This window comes from Sceloporus undulatus, chromosome 3, assembly GCF_019175285.1.
Source record: "Sceloporus undulatus isolate JIND9_A2432 ecotype Alabama chromosome 3, SceUnd_v1.1, whole genome shotgun sequence".
NCBI classification, from domain to species: Eukaryota; Metazoa; Chordata; class Lepidosauria; order Squamata; family Phrynosomatidae; genus Sceloporus; species Sceloporus undulatus.
The window spans coordinates 186427594-186442196 of record NC_056524.1 but is presented as its reverse complement, the minus strand read 5'-3'; the positions used below and the strand labels follow the sequence as shown (position 1 = coordinate 186442196).

General features: G+C 39.0%; 1 protein-coding gene and 1 pseudogene across 2 annotated transcripts in view; one reads left to right on the top strand and one right to left on the bottom strand.

Moving 5' to 3' along the window:
* Positions 1-14603, bottom strand: part of TCERG1L (transcription elongation regulator 1 like) — a 224130-nt gene that overhangs the window by 5175 nt on the left and 204352 nt on the right. For both annotated transcript variants that reach the window (XM_042461102.1, XM_042461103.1), the window contains exons 10-11: positions 11654-11789; positions 8914-9003 (exon numbers count right to left, since the gene is read on the bottom strand). In XM_042461102.1, the coding sequence (XP_042317036.1) occupies positions 8914-9003; positions 11654-11789 (226 nt within the window). The remainder of the gene's footprint in view (positions 1-8913; positions 9004-11653; positions 11790-14603) is intronic.
* Positions 9560-9676, top strand: LOC121927443 (annotated as a pseudogene).

The following is a 14603-nucleotide window of genomic DNA, read 5'->3' as shown; positions in this document are numbered from 1 at the left end:
GGCTTTTGGACAGGAATGGTATCCTATCTGTGTTCTTTAGAGCAAATATCCAAGGGTTGGATGTTGAAAATATACCAAGGATGCTATTGTGAAGTGTTGTCTTCAAACCATGGAATGAAAGGTGATGAAGCAGCTTCCTGGCTAACTGTGGCGCGTTATAAACTGCCATAAGGGACGTCCTCAGGACGTCCTAGGTTTAAAAAGGGGCATCACTTCTTGACGCCCCCAAGCCTAATACGTCCTGAGGACGTACAAAATGGCAGCACCCCATCTACATGGGGGCCGCCATGATGGCGTCACGAGTGCGCCACCTCCAAACGAGACGGCGCGGATGTGACAACGTCACGCCACGTGAAGGCGCTTAGTGTGCCCTTTCGTGGGTGCAGGAAGGAGCTCCGAAACGGAGCTCCTTCCTGGTCTTGCGTCGCTTTAGATGGCTGTGCCCGCGACGCAGAGGAGAAAAGGGCCAAGCAGCCCCTTTCTCCTCCGGGGTGTCCTTGGGGCTTGAAGCCTTTTGCCACTTCCCCGCAGCCTGGAAAGCAGCGGATCAGGGCCTCAGTGGCTGCCGCTCTGGCCGCTGAGGCCCCAATCCGGCGGTGAAAGGGGCGGGTGCAGGCCGCCCCTTTTCGGTAGTCTGTAACACGCCTGTATCATCACAATTTGTGACTTATTTGACTTATAGACTGGCATGACAAATTGACCAGTTTATGGTACACCAACTGTGGAATTCCAGTAAGGCCCAGCTGGCTGCAACACTCACTTTATTTAGGTGCCAACTTAAAATCTACTCATTCATCAAGGACTTTGGACCTCATTAATTCAACCCAAAGTTAGTTTTTGTTGTTATTTTCTATAAAAAAAAACCTGTAAAATATTTTACATCTGTTTTTAAACAATGATTATGTTGTTAATATATATTTTAGCTTATTTGAATTATTTTACTGTTTTGAAACTATCTGACCTACTATTTGTGCTATGAGATCTTGATATAGGGTGGAATATAAATATTTTAAAAAATAAAAAAATAAATATAAATTAATTTGCCTAGAAGACTAATTGCAAGAATCATCAAAGTGACTCAAGTGAACATATTTCCAAGTAGAATAATTTGAGGAACAGAATTTATGAAGGAGAATTTTAACTTGATAGGGGGGTCAAGTAGGACAGCATGTGACTGTAGGCAGGAGATCCCAAATACAATCCAGATAAGGCTTGCGAAAATATAAGCCGGAAATCTTGAATAGCTGATGCTTGTCAGTGTAGACAGGATTAAAGTAGATGGACCAACAGTCATCCTTGGTAAGATGTCGCTTCCTTTGCATGCAATATTTGTGTTTTATGGAGAAAAAAAGTTATGCAGAAACAGAATCCTCCCAAATGTAGCTTGACTTGACTGATGAAGTCACTGTTAAAGATTATAGACTGATGCAACCCCAAAGCACCAGACAGATGCTACTCTGCAAGATGAGAATTTAATGGTCAGAAGCCTATGGTTACATTTTATACTAGAAAATTAGTTGTGACAGCCTAACTAGTTGTGAGGCTATTGTATCTAGCCAATTTCCAAACCCAGTGCAGGAGCTGGGTGCCCATATAGCAAGTGCAAAAAGTTGCTCTAGTTTTGATTAGCTCTTTAGGAAGGTGGGGGCAGAAAATGGAATTAGTCCCTCATGAAAAATAGATGCTCAGCTTTGCTGATTTTACAGGAATCTGTGAAATACACTTGGATCAGATCCCTCCTATTCTCAGAACTGTAATAAATATGATATTTGCTGACAGTAGAGCCAAGACTTATTTTAATTATTTTTAATGAAAACTTATCAGGCTCTTATAGAAGACACAAAAACAAAAACAATCTTAGCAGGATCTTATAGGAAAAAATAATATCCAGTAGATCTTACTTTCCTCCTTTCTTGTACATGCCAAAGAGTAATTTAATAGGAAGCACATTTTAATAGTTACAGGAAAAAGCTCTCCATGAGCTCAAAAATAGAGGGACACATTAAGTTAAAATTAATAAATGGCTTCTCCTGGCATCTGAACAATGCTATTTCCAGACATAAAAGTTCACCCATTTCATTTATCTCAATGCTATCAGAATTGTTGTATCATTGTGGGCAGGGCTGATACCAATCTGTTGGGACATTATGATCAATAAAGAATTGCAAAGTGAAAAAGCAGAAGGAGAGTTTGTGTCTAATCAAAAGAGTCCATGAAAGAGCATTGCTCAGTCATTTGCTTTGCTAGCAAGGAGGTCCTTCTGAAATCTCAACTCTGACTTGCTCATAAATCTGAAAACAAGGAAGAAAGAATGTAGACTGCTTCCTTTTACTTATAGAGAGGTCTTTGGAATAGTCAGCAATCAATTCTCTCTTTTCAAATTCCTTATTTACTTGGAAAAAATAAGGAACACAGTCCATAATCTGCCAAACAATTTTATGTCTTTTCTTTAAAAAATAATGTTCATGTCCCAGTAATTTATGACACTGTCTAGGTTTGTGCAAAGTTCCACGGGCAACATCTTTGCTGGAACATTATCCTCAAAATAAATAAATAGAGAAAGAAAGAAAGAAAGAAAGAAAGAAAGAAAGAAAGAAAGAAAGATGTGGTAGAAATTCTCAGTATTTGTAATAGTGGTGCAGCATTTAAACATTAAAATACTGTTTAAATGCAATATTAAAATATTTTAATGTAAACTTTTTTTTTACAATGTGAGATCCAAGAGCTTCTTCTTTTTTCTTGTTTTGTAACTTTAAAAGTGAATCTACATGACTTAAAGATTTGTTGGGAACTTGAATGCACACATCTTGCATTGTAAAAAGACAGCCATCTCCTGTATCCCTGCATGTAATACTACAGTGCATCTGGGTTATACGGCGATGGAATAGGCAATGGCGTGTGCACAAGCCCATTGTTTTCAATGAGGCTTGAGCATATGCAGTATTTGCCTTACGTGGGAGTCCGGAAAGGATCCTCCATGTAAGGCAAGGGCACACTGTACTAGTAAGGGAACAACATAATCATGGATCATCTTTCTTTGGTGTCGTAGCTATACCGTCAGTGGTTATTCAGCAAAGTAGTATCATTTTGCACATCTTTTTGTAAATCCCTCAGGCACCTCATAAAACAACCAACCTAAACTTTCATCCCTAACTTCCACACTGTACAAGAGACACAACTTACAACAGAATCTCAGTTGCAAGAAACAAGATACCATACACAGTCTCAAGAACAGCCTTAATATTGTCATCAAAGAAGCTGACAAAGGAGGAGTGGTAGTTATCATGGACAGGTATGCCTACATACAGGAGGCTGAGAGGCAAGGATCCAACACCACATTTTACATAAACCTATCTACCAATCTTACAGAGCAGTACTGGGAGTAATTACATTGGCTATTCAGGGAATTTCCCATGGAGGCGCAAAACCAAATCTTCATTGACACACCCCAGGAGCCCCAACAAGTTGCATTCTACCTATTACCCAAAATACATATACAGGGCAACCCTGAACGACCTATCATCTCCAGCATTGGAACACTTACAGTTGGTGCCTCCAAATATATGGACAATAGCCTTAAACCATATGCCATCAACACTCTCAGCAATGTGAAGGACACCACAGATTTCCTATAAAAGATACAATCCATCCACAGCCTTCCAGGGAACACCATTTTAGCCGCTATGGATGTAGAATCCCTGTACTCCAACACTCTGCACAAAGATGGAATATAAGCCACCAGGAACATCACTGCAGATCAGAACTTATCAGACTCAGCCACCAAGGTCTGCCAGTTTGTTCTCACACATAATTACTTCACGTTTGGGAACAAAATAAACCTTCATGTTAATGGCACTGGCCATGGGCATGTGTATGGCACCACAATATGCCAATATCTTCATGGCCGACCTAGAACAATGCTTTCTTAACTCCTGCACCTAGAAACTGCTCCTCTACCTGAGGTACATTGATGATATCTTCATAATTTGGACTCATGGAGAAGATTCACTCAAGACCAGGGGTAGGCAACCTTTTTGAGTCGGGGGCCGGGTTGCTGTCCCTCAGACAACTGGGGGGCCGAAGCCAAAAAATAAATAATTAAATAATTTTTAACAAATTAAATAAATAAATAAACTGGGACAAATGTAGGACAAAATTTTCAAATGGAGGGCACTTTTTAAAATAAAAAATGGAGGACACGCAAAAAAAATTGCTGATTTTTAAAAAATGTTAAGATAAATGCATGTTTCTGAGGCTTTTATAGACAATTGCCCCACCATGCCCCTCGCGTGAGGGGCCAAAGGCCCCGGCGGCAATCGGCGGCAGGAACGGGCTGGGGCCGGTCCCAAGGCCTCGCCAGTCCGCATCCGGCCCGTGGGCCACAGGTTGCCTACCCCTGCTCAAGACATTTCACCAGAATTTCAACAACTTCCACCCCACCATCATCGTCTGCCTGGAACTATCTACAGAACAATTTCACTTTCTGGACACCACAGTACAGCTACAAAATAGACATCTAAGCAACACACTATATCGCAAAGCCACAGACTGCTACATGTACTTACATGCCTCCAGCTTCCACCAGTTTCTCCAGCCAAGCCCTCTGATAGAATCACATCTGCTCAGACCCACAGGACAGGGATGTCAAATTCAAGGAATTACAACAAGCATTCCTGAAACTACAGTACCCACCACATGAAGTAAAAAAAAACATATAAATAAGGCAAGACGTGTACCCAGAACTGATCTATTATAGAACAAATTGAAGAGAGAAAATGACAAAACCTCACTGGTGATCACATACAGCTCCCATTTGGGACCTCTCAGGTGTATCATCAATGAACTACAATCCATTCTGGACAATAATGCCATTCTTTCAAGGGCTCTTGGTGGCAGATCTTTACTCGCCTACAGACAGCCTCCAAATGTCAAACTGGTACTCACCCACAGGAAGACACATAACACAGGTACTAAGCCTTGCCACAAACCAAGATCACAACTCTGCCCACACATTTATCCAGGAAATGTCATCACAAGACTTAATAGCATCACCTATGATATTAGGGGGACTTTCACATGCTCATCCTCCAATGTGATTCTTGCCATACTATGTCATCAATGCCCATCAGCACTCTACATCGGACAAACAGGCCAGTCCCTCCACCAGAGGATAAATAGACATAAATCAGACATTAGGAATGGGAGTAAAGATAAACTGGTGGCAGAACATTTTAGTCTTCCTGGAAATTTGATCTCAGACCTCAGAACAGCGGTCCTTGAACAAAAGAACTACAAAGGTAGATTGGAAAAAGAAACAGCAGAATTGGAATTCATCCATAAACTATAGTCCCTCAGCAATGGATTGAACAGGGATAATGTCTTCCTGGCTCAGCACACACATTTCAACATTATCTGACCCCATGCTCAGGAGGGCATCCTACACTCATCTATTTTCTCCATGTACAGGCTAGTTTCCAAAGCCAAATTTATCTTGCCTCTTCATTGGCTAGTTCCCAATGCCTTTGTTCACTAATGGCCATAGTTAAAATTGAACTTGCTACTTCATTTTCATACACAAAGGATTTTGAATTTGAATTGACATTCTCACATACCAATGGCATATATATGTCTGTCCCTGGTCTCCACTCCACTAACTGCATCTGAGGAAGTAGACTGAAGTCTACAAAAGCTCATGGTGCCAACTTCTTTCTTTCAGTTAGTCTCAAAAGGGCTACAAAATCTCTCTACATACTGATTCCACATTGTACTTCAGTATCCACAACCCTAGGTAAGAACTATAAATGTTGAGACATCTGTGATGTCGTTGGCTTCAGATTAGCCTTAGTACAGTCCAGAATTCTCATGTCCCAAACTATCATCTTATTTTGTATAAGATATGCATTATATTCTGCAATAATACATTATATTTTACAGCAACAACAATTTTGTGAAGCTGATGGCTTTCATGGCCGGCATCCATATTTTTTGGTGGTTTTTTTGGGCTATGTGACCATGTTCTAGAAGAGTTTATTCCTGATGTTTTGCCAGCATTCTCTGAAGATGCCAGCCACAGATGCTGGTGAAACGTCAGGAATAAACTCTTCATGAACACGGCCACATAGCCCTAAAAACCCACAAAAAACTAATAATAATTTTATTTATATTTCCCACTTCTCCTTGCGGATTGAGTACAATAAGTGTGAAAATCAAGTACAATAAGTGTCTCCATATCCACCATCCAAATTTTAAGGAAGTAAAGCTCTGGAAATTTTAACTCTAGAAATTCAACTCTAGAGATTCTATGAAAATCAAGCACCCTAATGCAGCCATGAGAGATTTGCTACATTATCTTTCTTTAAGACTTCCTCTATACCTAATTTTAATTTCTTGCACAGTAACTGTTTGAAGGAGACATCTGTAAAGGTGAGGGAATTAATCCAGCAATATATATCTTTCCAGTTGATCACAAGAACAACATTTATCACACATCATAAAAGGCCTTCCTCTGATATTAGATTTTTTTTCTTCCATAAGTATGAACACAGCTTTAATCTTCTTTATAAGAGGAGATGAAAATTGCTTTTCATAGTCGTTTCCCTTAATGTATGCAATATATTCCAAAAATGAGGCCCATGTCACCAATGTCTTAAAAATAATATCTATTGTATAGGCTTTATGAACTGTTCATTAAGTAATTTTATTATATCATGTACAGCCTTGATAAATGAAAAGTACAATAAAGATTGATTGACTAAGCAAGGTCTAGAGTGTACCATTGCTTGAATTAGTGAAAAGAAACAGAGTGCTCCCTTTTGCTTCACAAAGCCTTCTTCTGAATAGATTGTTAGTTTCCAGTTCTGAAATTCTCAGTTATAACTGTACCCTAAAAATGCAACCCATCTTTGCTAACAGCCAATGCATTTTGGAGATCTCTTACTTCAACATTTGTGTTTTACAAGCAAGAGATAAATTTGCAGGGTTATGTTTTAGGAATGATAATGAACAAACTGAATCCAGAGGTGCCCTGCTTTTCATACAAGAAGCCTTCCACTCACAGAGGAACCTCTTTTTCAAATGGAAGAGTACTACCCTATTTTGCCAAGCAATAGTCACAAGCCCTGACTTGTAAAAGGTTTACATAATTTATCTCTTCTGTCTGAGACTTTCTGAACAAGAGGGAAAAATCTATCCCAGATCTACATTTTTAACCGATAGGCACTAGTCAAGGGGGGGGAAAAGGAGATTACTTTAAATATCTAAACCACTGCTATAAATTTTGATTACCACTGATAGAAGTGAAATTTAGTTTATTTTTGCTTCTTTCCCCCCCAAAAATGGACTAGAAGAGGCAGCTAAATTTGCAAACTTGAAATAGATGCAGTAGTAACCCTTTACAGACCCATGTGTATCTGTCTTTATTTGTTCCAGCCACCTGTGAACATATAGTGGCCCTATGGATTTCATAGGGTTTTCTTAGAGAAGGGATACTCAGAGAAGGTTTGCCAGCTCTTTCCTCTGAAATATAGCTAAAGCGGATAGCACAGTGGTATCGGATTCTGTTTTCAGCCTCATCATGTTCCATGTCTCTCTGTGTATGTGCTGTGCATATATGCACTAGGGCTTTCCTCTGACCTTCTCATGAATGTATATAAATTGGAAGCAGACTTGGTGCCACAATGTCATTTCTCACCACACATATACATTCAGTGAAGACCTCCAAGCAGATAATATCAATGGTGAAAGCCACAATTGACAAGTTTAATGTTTAGATTTTCTTGTATTAAATGTACTTTATTTATCTATATGCATTTGTCGTTTGCTTTTCCTCTTTGTTTCCTCTCCCCCAGTTTAGCCTTACAAGCGAAAAGTACAGTAGTCCCTCCATATTTGCTAGGGTTAGGGGAACAAGACCCCCGTGAATATGGAAAGACCGCAAATAACAAAAATACTTTTTTTTACCTGAGAGGACACCTCTCTAGGAATCTCTAGGTCCTCCAGTGCAACTCTGTGGTCAATGTCCAACATACACTGACCATAGAATGGCACTGGAGTAGCTACAAATGGTCTTTCAGTGCAACTTTTAGTTAAAGTTGACCAGAGAGTTGCACTGGAGGACCTAGACAGTCCTAGAGAGAACATATTAATGAAATCCATGAATAATCAAATCCACAAATATCAAAGCTGCAAATATGGATGACTGTAGTATGTTCTGATTGCCTCTTTGTCATCATATTTATCATTAGTCCACTCTATACCTGACTTTAAGATGTAAATTGTCTCTGAACGGAAGAATAACAACCATTCTTGAGAAACATTAAGGGGGCAATCTCATGGACTGAGATTGGTTTTTACACCGTCATAATAAAACACTGTCCTCAGAAAGGCTTACTTCATGTCTTTCTTATGGTTGTTTTGATGCCAGGTGAAAAGGTCTTTAAAAGTTTTACACCTCCTTTTCAAAATTAGTGATCTTAAACTTCTGAACTGTTTACTTTTGGACCCACTGTTTATTTGCAGCTTTACTGTTGAACTAATTTATCTCTTTTTTGCTCACAATTGTCAGAATTGGTTGTTTTATGATGCTGTACCTTAGTACAGTGCGCCCATGCCATGTGCGGATGCATTTTACACAGCTTCCAGTGTACGCTGAAGCCACTTGGGGAGGAAAATAATGGTGTGTGCATCCATGCCACACAAGCGCCTCTCCGCCACATGCACGAGCCCCATTATTTCCTATGGGGCTTGAGCATAGGCAGATTTTCCCTTATGCGGGGGGATCTGGAATGGATCCCCTGCATAAGGAGAGGGCTCACTGTACTGTATTTTACTATTCAATACCTGCAAACCACAAACACAGAGAACAAAATTATTGGGCAGCCAATATAAATGCTGGAAACAAACAAACAAACTCACCTGCTTACGTTCTTCTGAGTTCAGGAGAAGATAACGTGGATCAAAAACTATTTTGTGTAATTCTTTTTCCCATGTGGAAAATGCAGAGACCTGAAAGAATATGTGAATGGAAGAGATAGAAACAGTTTTCTATAGGCTCTGGGGTTCACAAGGATGGGGAAATTAAAATGGATTAGATTTAAGAACATCCTATTAGATTGGTGAATGAAGACCTCTAGATAAGCACCACAATCCTCTCAAACACTATGTAAAGGGTTAGAGATCTTGTACAATAGGGTATGCAGTGGATCTGCTCTACAGCTCAGGACACTCTCATGTACATTTTTGAAGAGAGATCCTGAGATGTGAAAAGGAAGAGAAAGGCACATTTGTTTCCAACAGCTCAGATCCGTCTTAAATGCTTTTAAAAAAGCCATTAAGATGGATCTCTTCCGGCAGGCTTTCCCATCAGAGCTGACTTGAACACTATGCTCATTTTTCTCTCTATTCCTGACTATGTAAGATATGAATCTGAATTCTACTTAGTTTGGCATGTGTATTGTTTTAATTGTATTGTATTGCACTGTATTATTGTGTCATAGGAGGGTTATTTTTATGGAAAATTTAACATTCGATTGTATGATGTATGTGATTTTGTTGTAATCCCATCTCGGTCCATAGGGAGAGGTGGGAAATATACTAAAAAATTGGAATGATACAGAGAAGATTAGCATGGCCCCTGCGGAAGGAAATCATTTTTAGGAATTAGATAAAATAAAATTACTTGTGAGAATGAGAGATCACAAAAGCATAAAAGTGCTTCTCAAAAACAGTGAAAAAACATTTATATGTTAAGAGGTTTTGAGGGCAGGGGTGATACATGTAGAAATCAGTATGATATATCCTTCATATCAACTGCATCTCCAAATCCATTGTAACTAATGAAGTGAGTTCTGGCCAATGAAAGCTTGTTCAGTGGTATGGTGGGTAAATGCTAAAGATGCCATATTTACAGTAGTACCCCTCCTTCCATCTGTGTCCTCCCATGAGAGATCCACCAGGCATTTAACCAATAGCAATAGCACTAATATTTCTATACTGCTTTATAGTGCTAAGCACTCACTAAGCGGTTAACATTGTATTAGCAAGGCTAGCCTAAGGTTTTCTTCCAGATGGCATTCAGTTTTTGCTTTTTATTATTGCATTTACTACCTATGGCCAACATCCTGCACCAGGAGTTGTATGTAAATCATGTAACTATATCTTTATAGCCACATCTCCTGATTCCACTCCCCAGAAACACATTTTTTGTGCAGAACTAGAGCAACCTCACAGAAGCCAAAAAGATCACATTGGCATTGACTCTTGTTCCAGGGGGATTCTCCACAGTGAATCCATTCTGATTTTTTTTTTAACTCAGTTTTACTCAGAGCTATTCAAGAAGCTGAAAGCCTATCTCCAAAAAAATTCAACTTCTTGAATAGCTCCTTTAAAGTTCAGAATAAAACCCAGAGTTGATTCACTGCTCCATTGACACAGGATTCCCCAAGCACCACTGCTCCCAATTCGGAGAAGTAGGAAAACTCTGGTCAATTGTACTGATGTCCACAGATGTTTAGTCTGAAAACTAAAAAGGAAGATTGGAAAGAGAAATAGTAGAACTGGAATGTATCAACACACTACAGTCCATCAGCAATGGATTGAACAGAGATAATAGTTTCCAGGCATGCTACACACATTTCAGCACTATCTAACACACATCCTTATGAGGACTCCCTTGACCAGTTCATAACATCTCCTCTTTGTTTCCTATACTACATTCCATTATTGATTCATAAGGTTATCTACTCTCCTTGCCTATAGGCAACATCCTTTCTTTTGCCTTTGTCTCCCAATGACCATAGTTAAAACTGACCTTGCCACCTCACCTCCACAAGGTTTTGAATTTCAATTGACTTTCTCATGCACAACTGTTTTATACAGATCTATCTCTGGACTCTCCACTCTACTCTATGTTTCTGAGGAAGTAGGATGAAATCTACAAAAGTTCATGCTACCAGCTTCTTTCTTTCAATTAGTCTCAAAGCTGCCACAAGATCCCTTTGCACACTGATTTTTCCAGACTAACACAACTATGTTTTTGCAATTCCAAAACTGATATACATATATACCCAAAGTGTTCAAACTAAAAAAAAAGTTTGTAAAACTGAAAGGAAAGCTAGTACAGGTAAATGAGGAATAGAATGAACACCCAACAGTTATCAAATCCACAGTAGGTTAAACTGTTTTGTCTCAACCGCTTCTGTTTATTGCATTTCTTCAAAAAAGAATAAAATAATTTCTTACCTAACACCATTAATCATCTCTCATGTGGTTTGTAAATAAAAACAGTATAATAATGTAGACTAAATTTACATCAAAGATTTGGATGTAACTTGAATGAAATTAAAACCATTTCTATTTAGTAACTAAACTACTGTGAGCTGGCAATAGTGTAAAAACAAATATGCATAAAATCAAGCTATAGAACATATTATAAGGCCTTGGACATAAATTACATTCATACTGCATCCTCTACAACACAAAGTCTTTTCTTCAGCAAATATCAGTGATAGAATAGCATTCAGTGGCTGGATATTGATAAGAAAGCAATATTAAAATAGCAGTAGGCACCATTAGACTGTTGCAACATACCCATTACAAATACTGAGATTATATCATGTTCTCATAAATTACTGGAATCAGAGTAATACAACCTTACCCCTCTTTCTAGAAGCATATCACGAAAATGTGTAATGCGTTCTTCCAATGGAAGCATAATCTGATGTTCTGATGCTTTCACATTTTTTTCTTCCACTTTGACCTTGTCTAACTCAGCATTCTGAGGATCCTCTAGCCTGAAATAATATAAGATATGTGAAGGAATATATATTTACAAGCTCAGTAGCAACATGTTAAATAAAAGTAGAACATCTTTCTACATAATGTATCTGAAATTATTGCTAAATCTGACTGTGATATGCACAGCTACTGTATTTTCAGTGAAAGGAGTGGAATTTCCCCAAAGCTTTAAGCTTACCTTGTGCCTTTGATGCATGTCTTTAGCTCCCTTCAGAAGCTTCTATGTATTCAACACAACTGAGAGATAGTCGGGATGAAAAGAGCACTCATTTGCTCTTTGTCTCTTGTTTAAGAATGGGGATTTCTAGTGCTTGGAAACGTTAAGTAAGTGATCAGATAGAAGTCTATTGTGAGATATTTTGCACTTCTAGAAGTATTTATCTGCATAGAAATACACATTTTTAAAAAACCAACAACTAGAAATGGGTTTTCTGCACATAAAACCCATTTCTAACTATTTCTGCATAGAAAAAAAATACTTATGTACATTTCTGCACAAAAAAAATGTGTTTCTGTACAGAAAAACCATATGTACTCCTACATAGAAAGTATTTTTCCCTACCTGAAGCAGTAGAGTCATCAGGAAACATTTGTGTTCTCACCAAGAAAAGGAAATTCTGCAGGAATTATTTGTTCTTGTTGTGTAGAAGAAGAACATGATAATATGTATTTCTAAGAAATGGGGCCGCAGATGGTAGAATTGCCTCAAGTGAAGGATGAATCTTCATGCATTTGACAGAATCGTCCATGTGACTGAGAGATGGAATCATGCAGGGCTCATAGCCCTATGCAGCATTCTTAACTTGTTCATCTTAACAGCCAAAGAATCTCTCTTCAAGCTTTAGACCTGAACGGTGAAAGCTGGAGGGTGGAGTTCACGAAAATGAAAATCGTGGGGGTAGACCTAATGTGCATGGCTCTACTCACCCTCTATGCACAAAGTGAACATGTATAAGGAGATTTAATAATAATAATAATAATAATAATAATAATAATAATAATTTTTATTTATATCCCGCCTCTCCCTATGGATCGATGAAGAAGAGTTGTACTAGAGCTGGGATGTCACATAGTGCTAAAATGCTATATTTGCTTTACTGGAGTATAGTCATTACTTGATGATTTCAACATCTAATGAAGGATTCAGTCTTATCTTAAGGAAAATTCCTTCCCTGTTCCTATTGGGACAGTCAGTTCTAATTATCAAGAAGCCATGAAGCAGCATGGTTTACATGCAGCATTTTTTTCATTATAGGCTATCCAATTTGGGGACTTTATGGGAAATGTCTTCTTAAGACATTCCTACTGGGTGGTAATAGAACTTCAAAGCCCGTCAAGTTATAAGATATTCTTATCTGTATTTACAAACAGAAACATCCTAGGGGTAAGCTACTACCTTTATCTGCTTTCTATGTACTTAGTCAGGAAAGGAGGCAGCAAAGTGGCTAATCCTGGGATAAAATGGAAGGATTTAGCCTGGAGCAGTATTTTAGCTACCTAATTCACATGGCTATTTCTTCTTGCCAAGCCATATGAAGCAAGAACTGGCATCTCTTAAAAATATCTTTCCACTTACTTTTTTCTTACATATGACTGGATTGAGGACAAAGTAAACAGGATGGAGTATTACAGAGTGTGCTGAGAACAGGCCATATTCACCTGAATGATCCATTTTATTTGATATAATATACAAAGTAATGGATTTAACAGGGCTACTCAAATGGCCGTATTGATAGTGTTGATGGGCTTGACAAAACATACCATAAATGAGACTCATCTAAACAAGACTGAGATAATGGGACCTTCCTGATTCCTATTTATTCAGTAGATCTACTCTATTGGTGATTAAAACTTAGATTTATTTAACTGTATTTATGTTATGCAAATTTGAAAGGCTGGTTTCTGCTACTGGTGGCCTCTGGAAACTTTTCCATCCCAACACTGAAGAAAACTCTATCCCTCTAATAAAATAATTTGCATCCCACTCCCACACAAAGGGTTGGGATGGGATGAATAGTTTGCCAACACCACAGGGAGACAAGATTTAAAAGTTGCCTTGGCAGTTATGCCAAGGCTGGAATATTTTGGGGGAATGGCCAGAGCCAGTTTATGGTCTGCTGCTCCTACTTTCTTCACTTCAGTTTTGCAATCAACCCACCTTCCCACCAGTAGTGCAGTGTGAAGTTAACTTGGTTGCTTTGGAGCCAGGTAGGATCCCCCCCCCTTTCCAAAGGCTTTTTCACCTGCCCCATACTGTTTCCAGAAGGACCTTGGGAAATTGGCTGGGGTGGCATCTAAATAGGTTGATTCAGCATGATTTGAAAGAAATTTGGATTTTGGTGAGCACCTAGGACACCATTTGGATGGAAGGGAGGTCTACAGAACCACCTCTTTGGGCCTTGGGACCTTGGAAGTGGGGGACGAGACACCCTTTGGGACTGCATGGAGGATAAACCCATTTCTTTTATTCTTGGGCATTGGGAGAGGGACTTTCATGTTGGTCTTCCTGATGCAGGCTGGCCAATGGATAACCCAGCGTTTGGGTTATTGTTGGGGCTCAGGTGCTATTGTCCAGAGGAGGGTGTGGATGTGGTCTTGGAGAGAGACCACCAGCTGCAGCTGCTCCTCTTTGGTTATTTTCCCACCTGGTTTGCAGTTCCACTAAGAAATTAATGAATAGGTCAAGTTAATAAATGGCCCTGTTTGAACCCACTTTCTGTTGTCTTGTCTCATTATTCCTAGAGTGACTGGGCAAATGCCTGTATGATCAAATGATCTATGTATTGATCTGATCTCCTCACAGTCTCTTG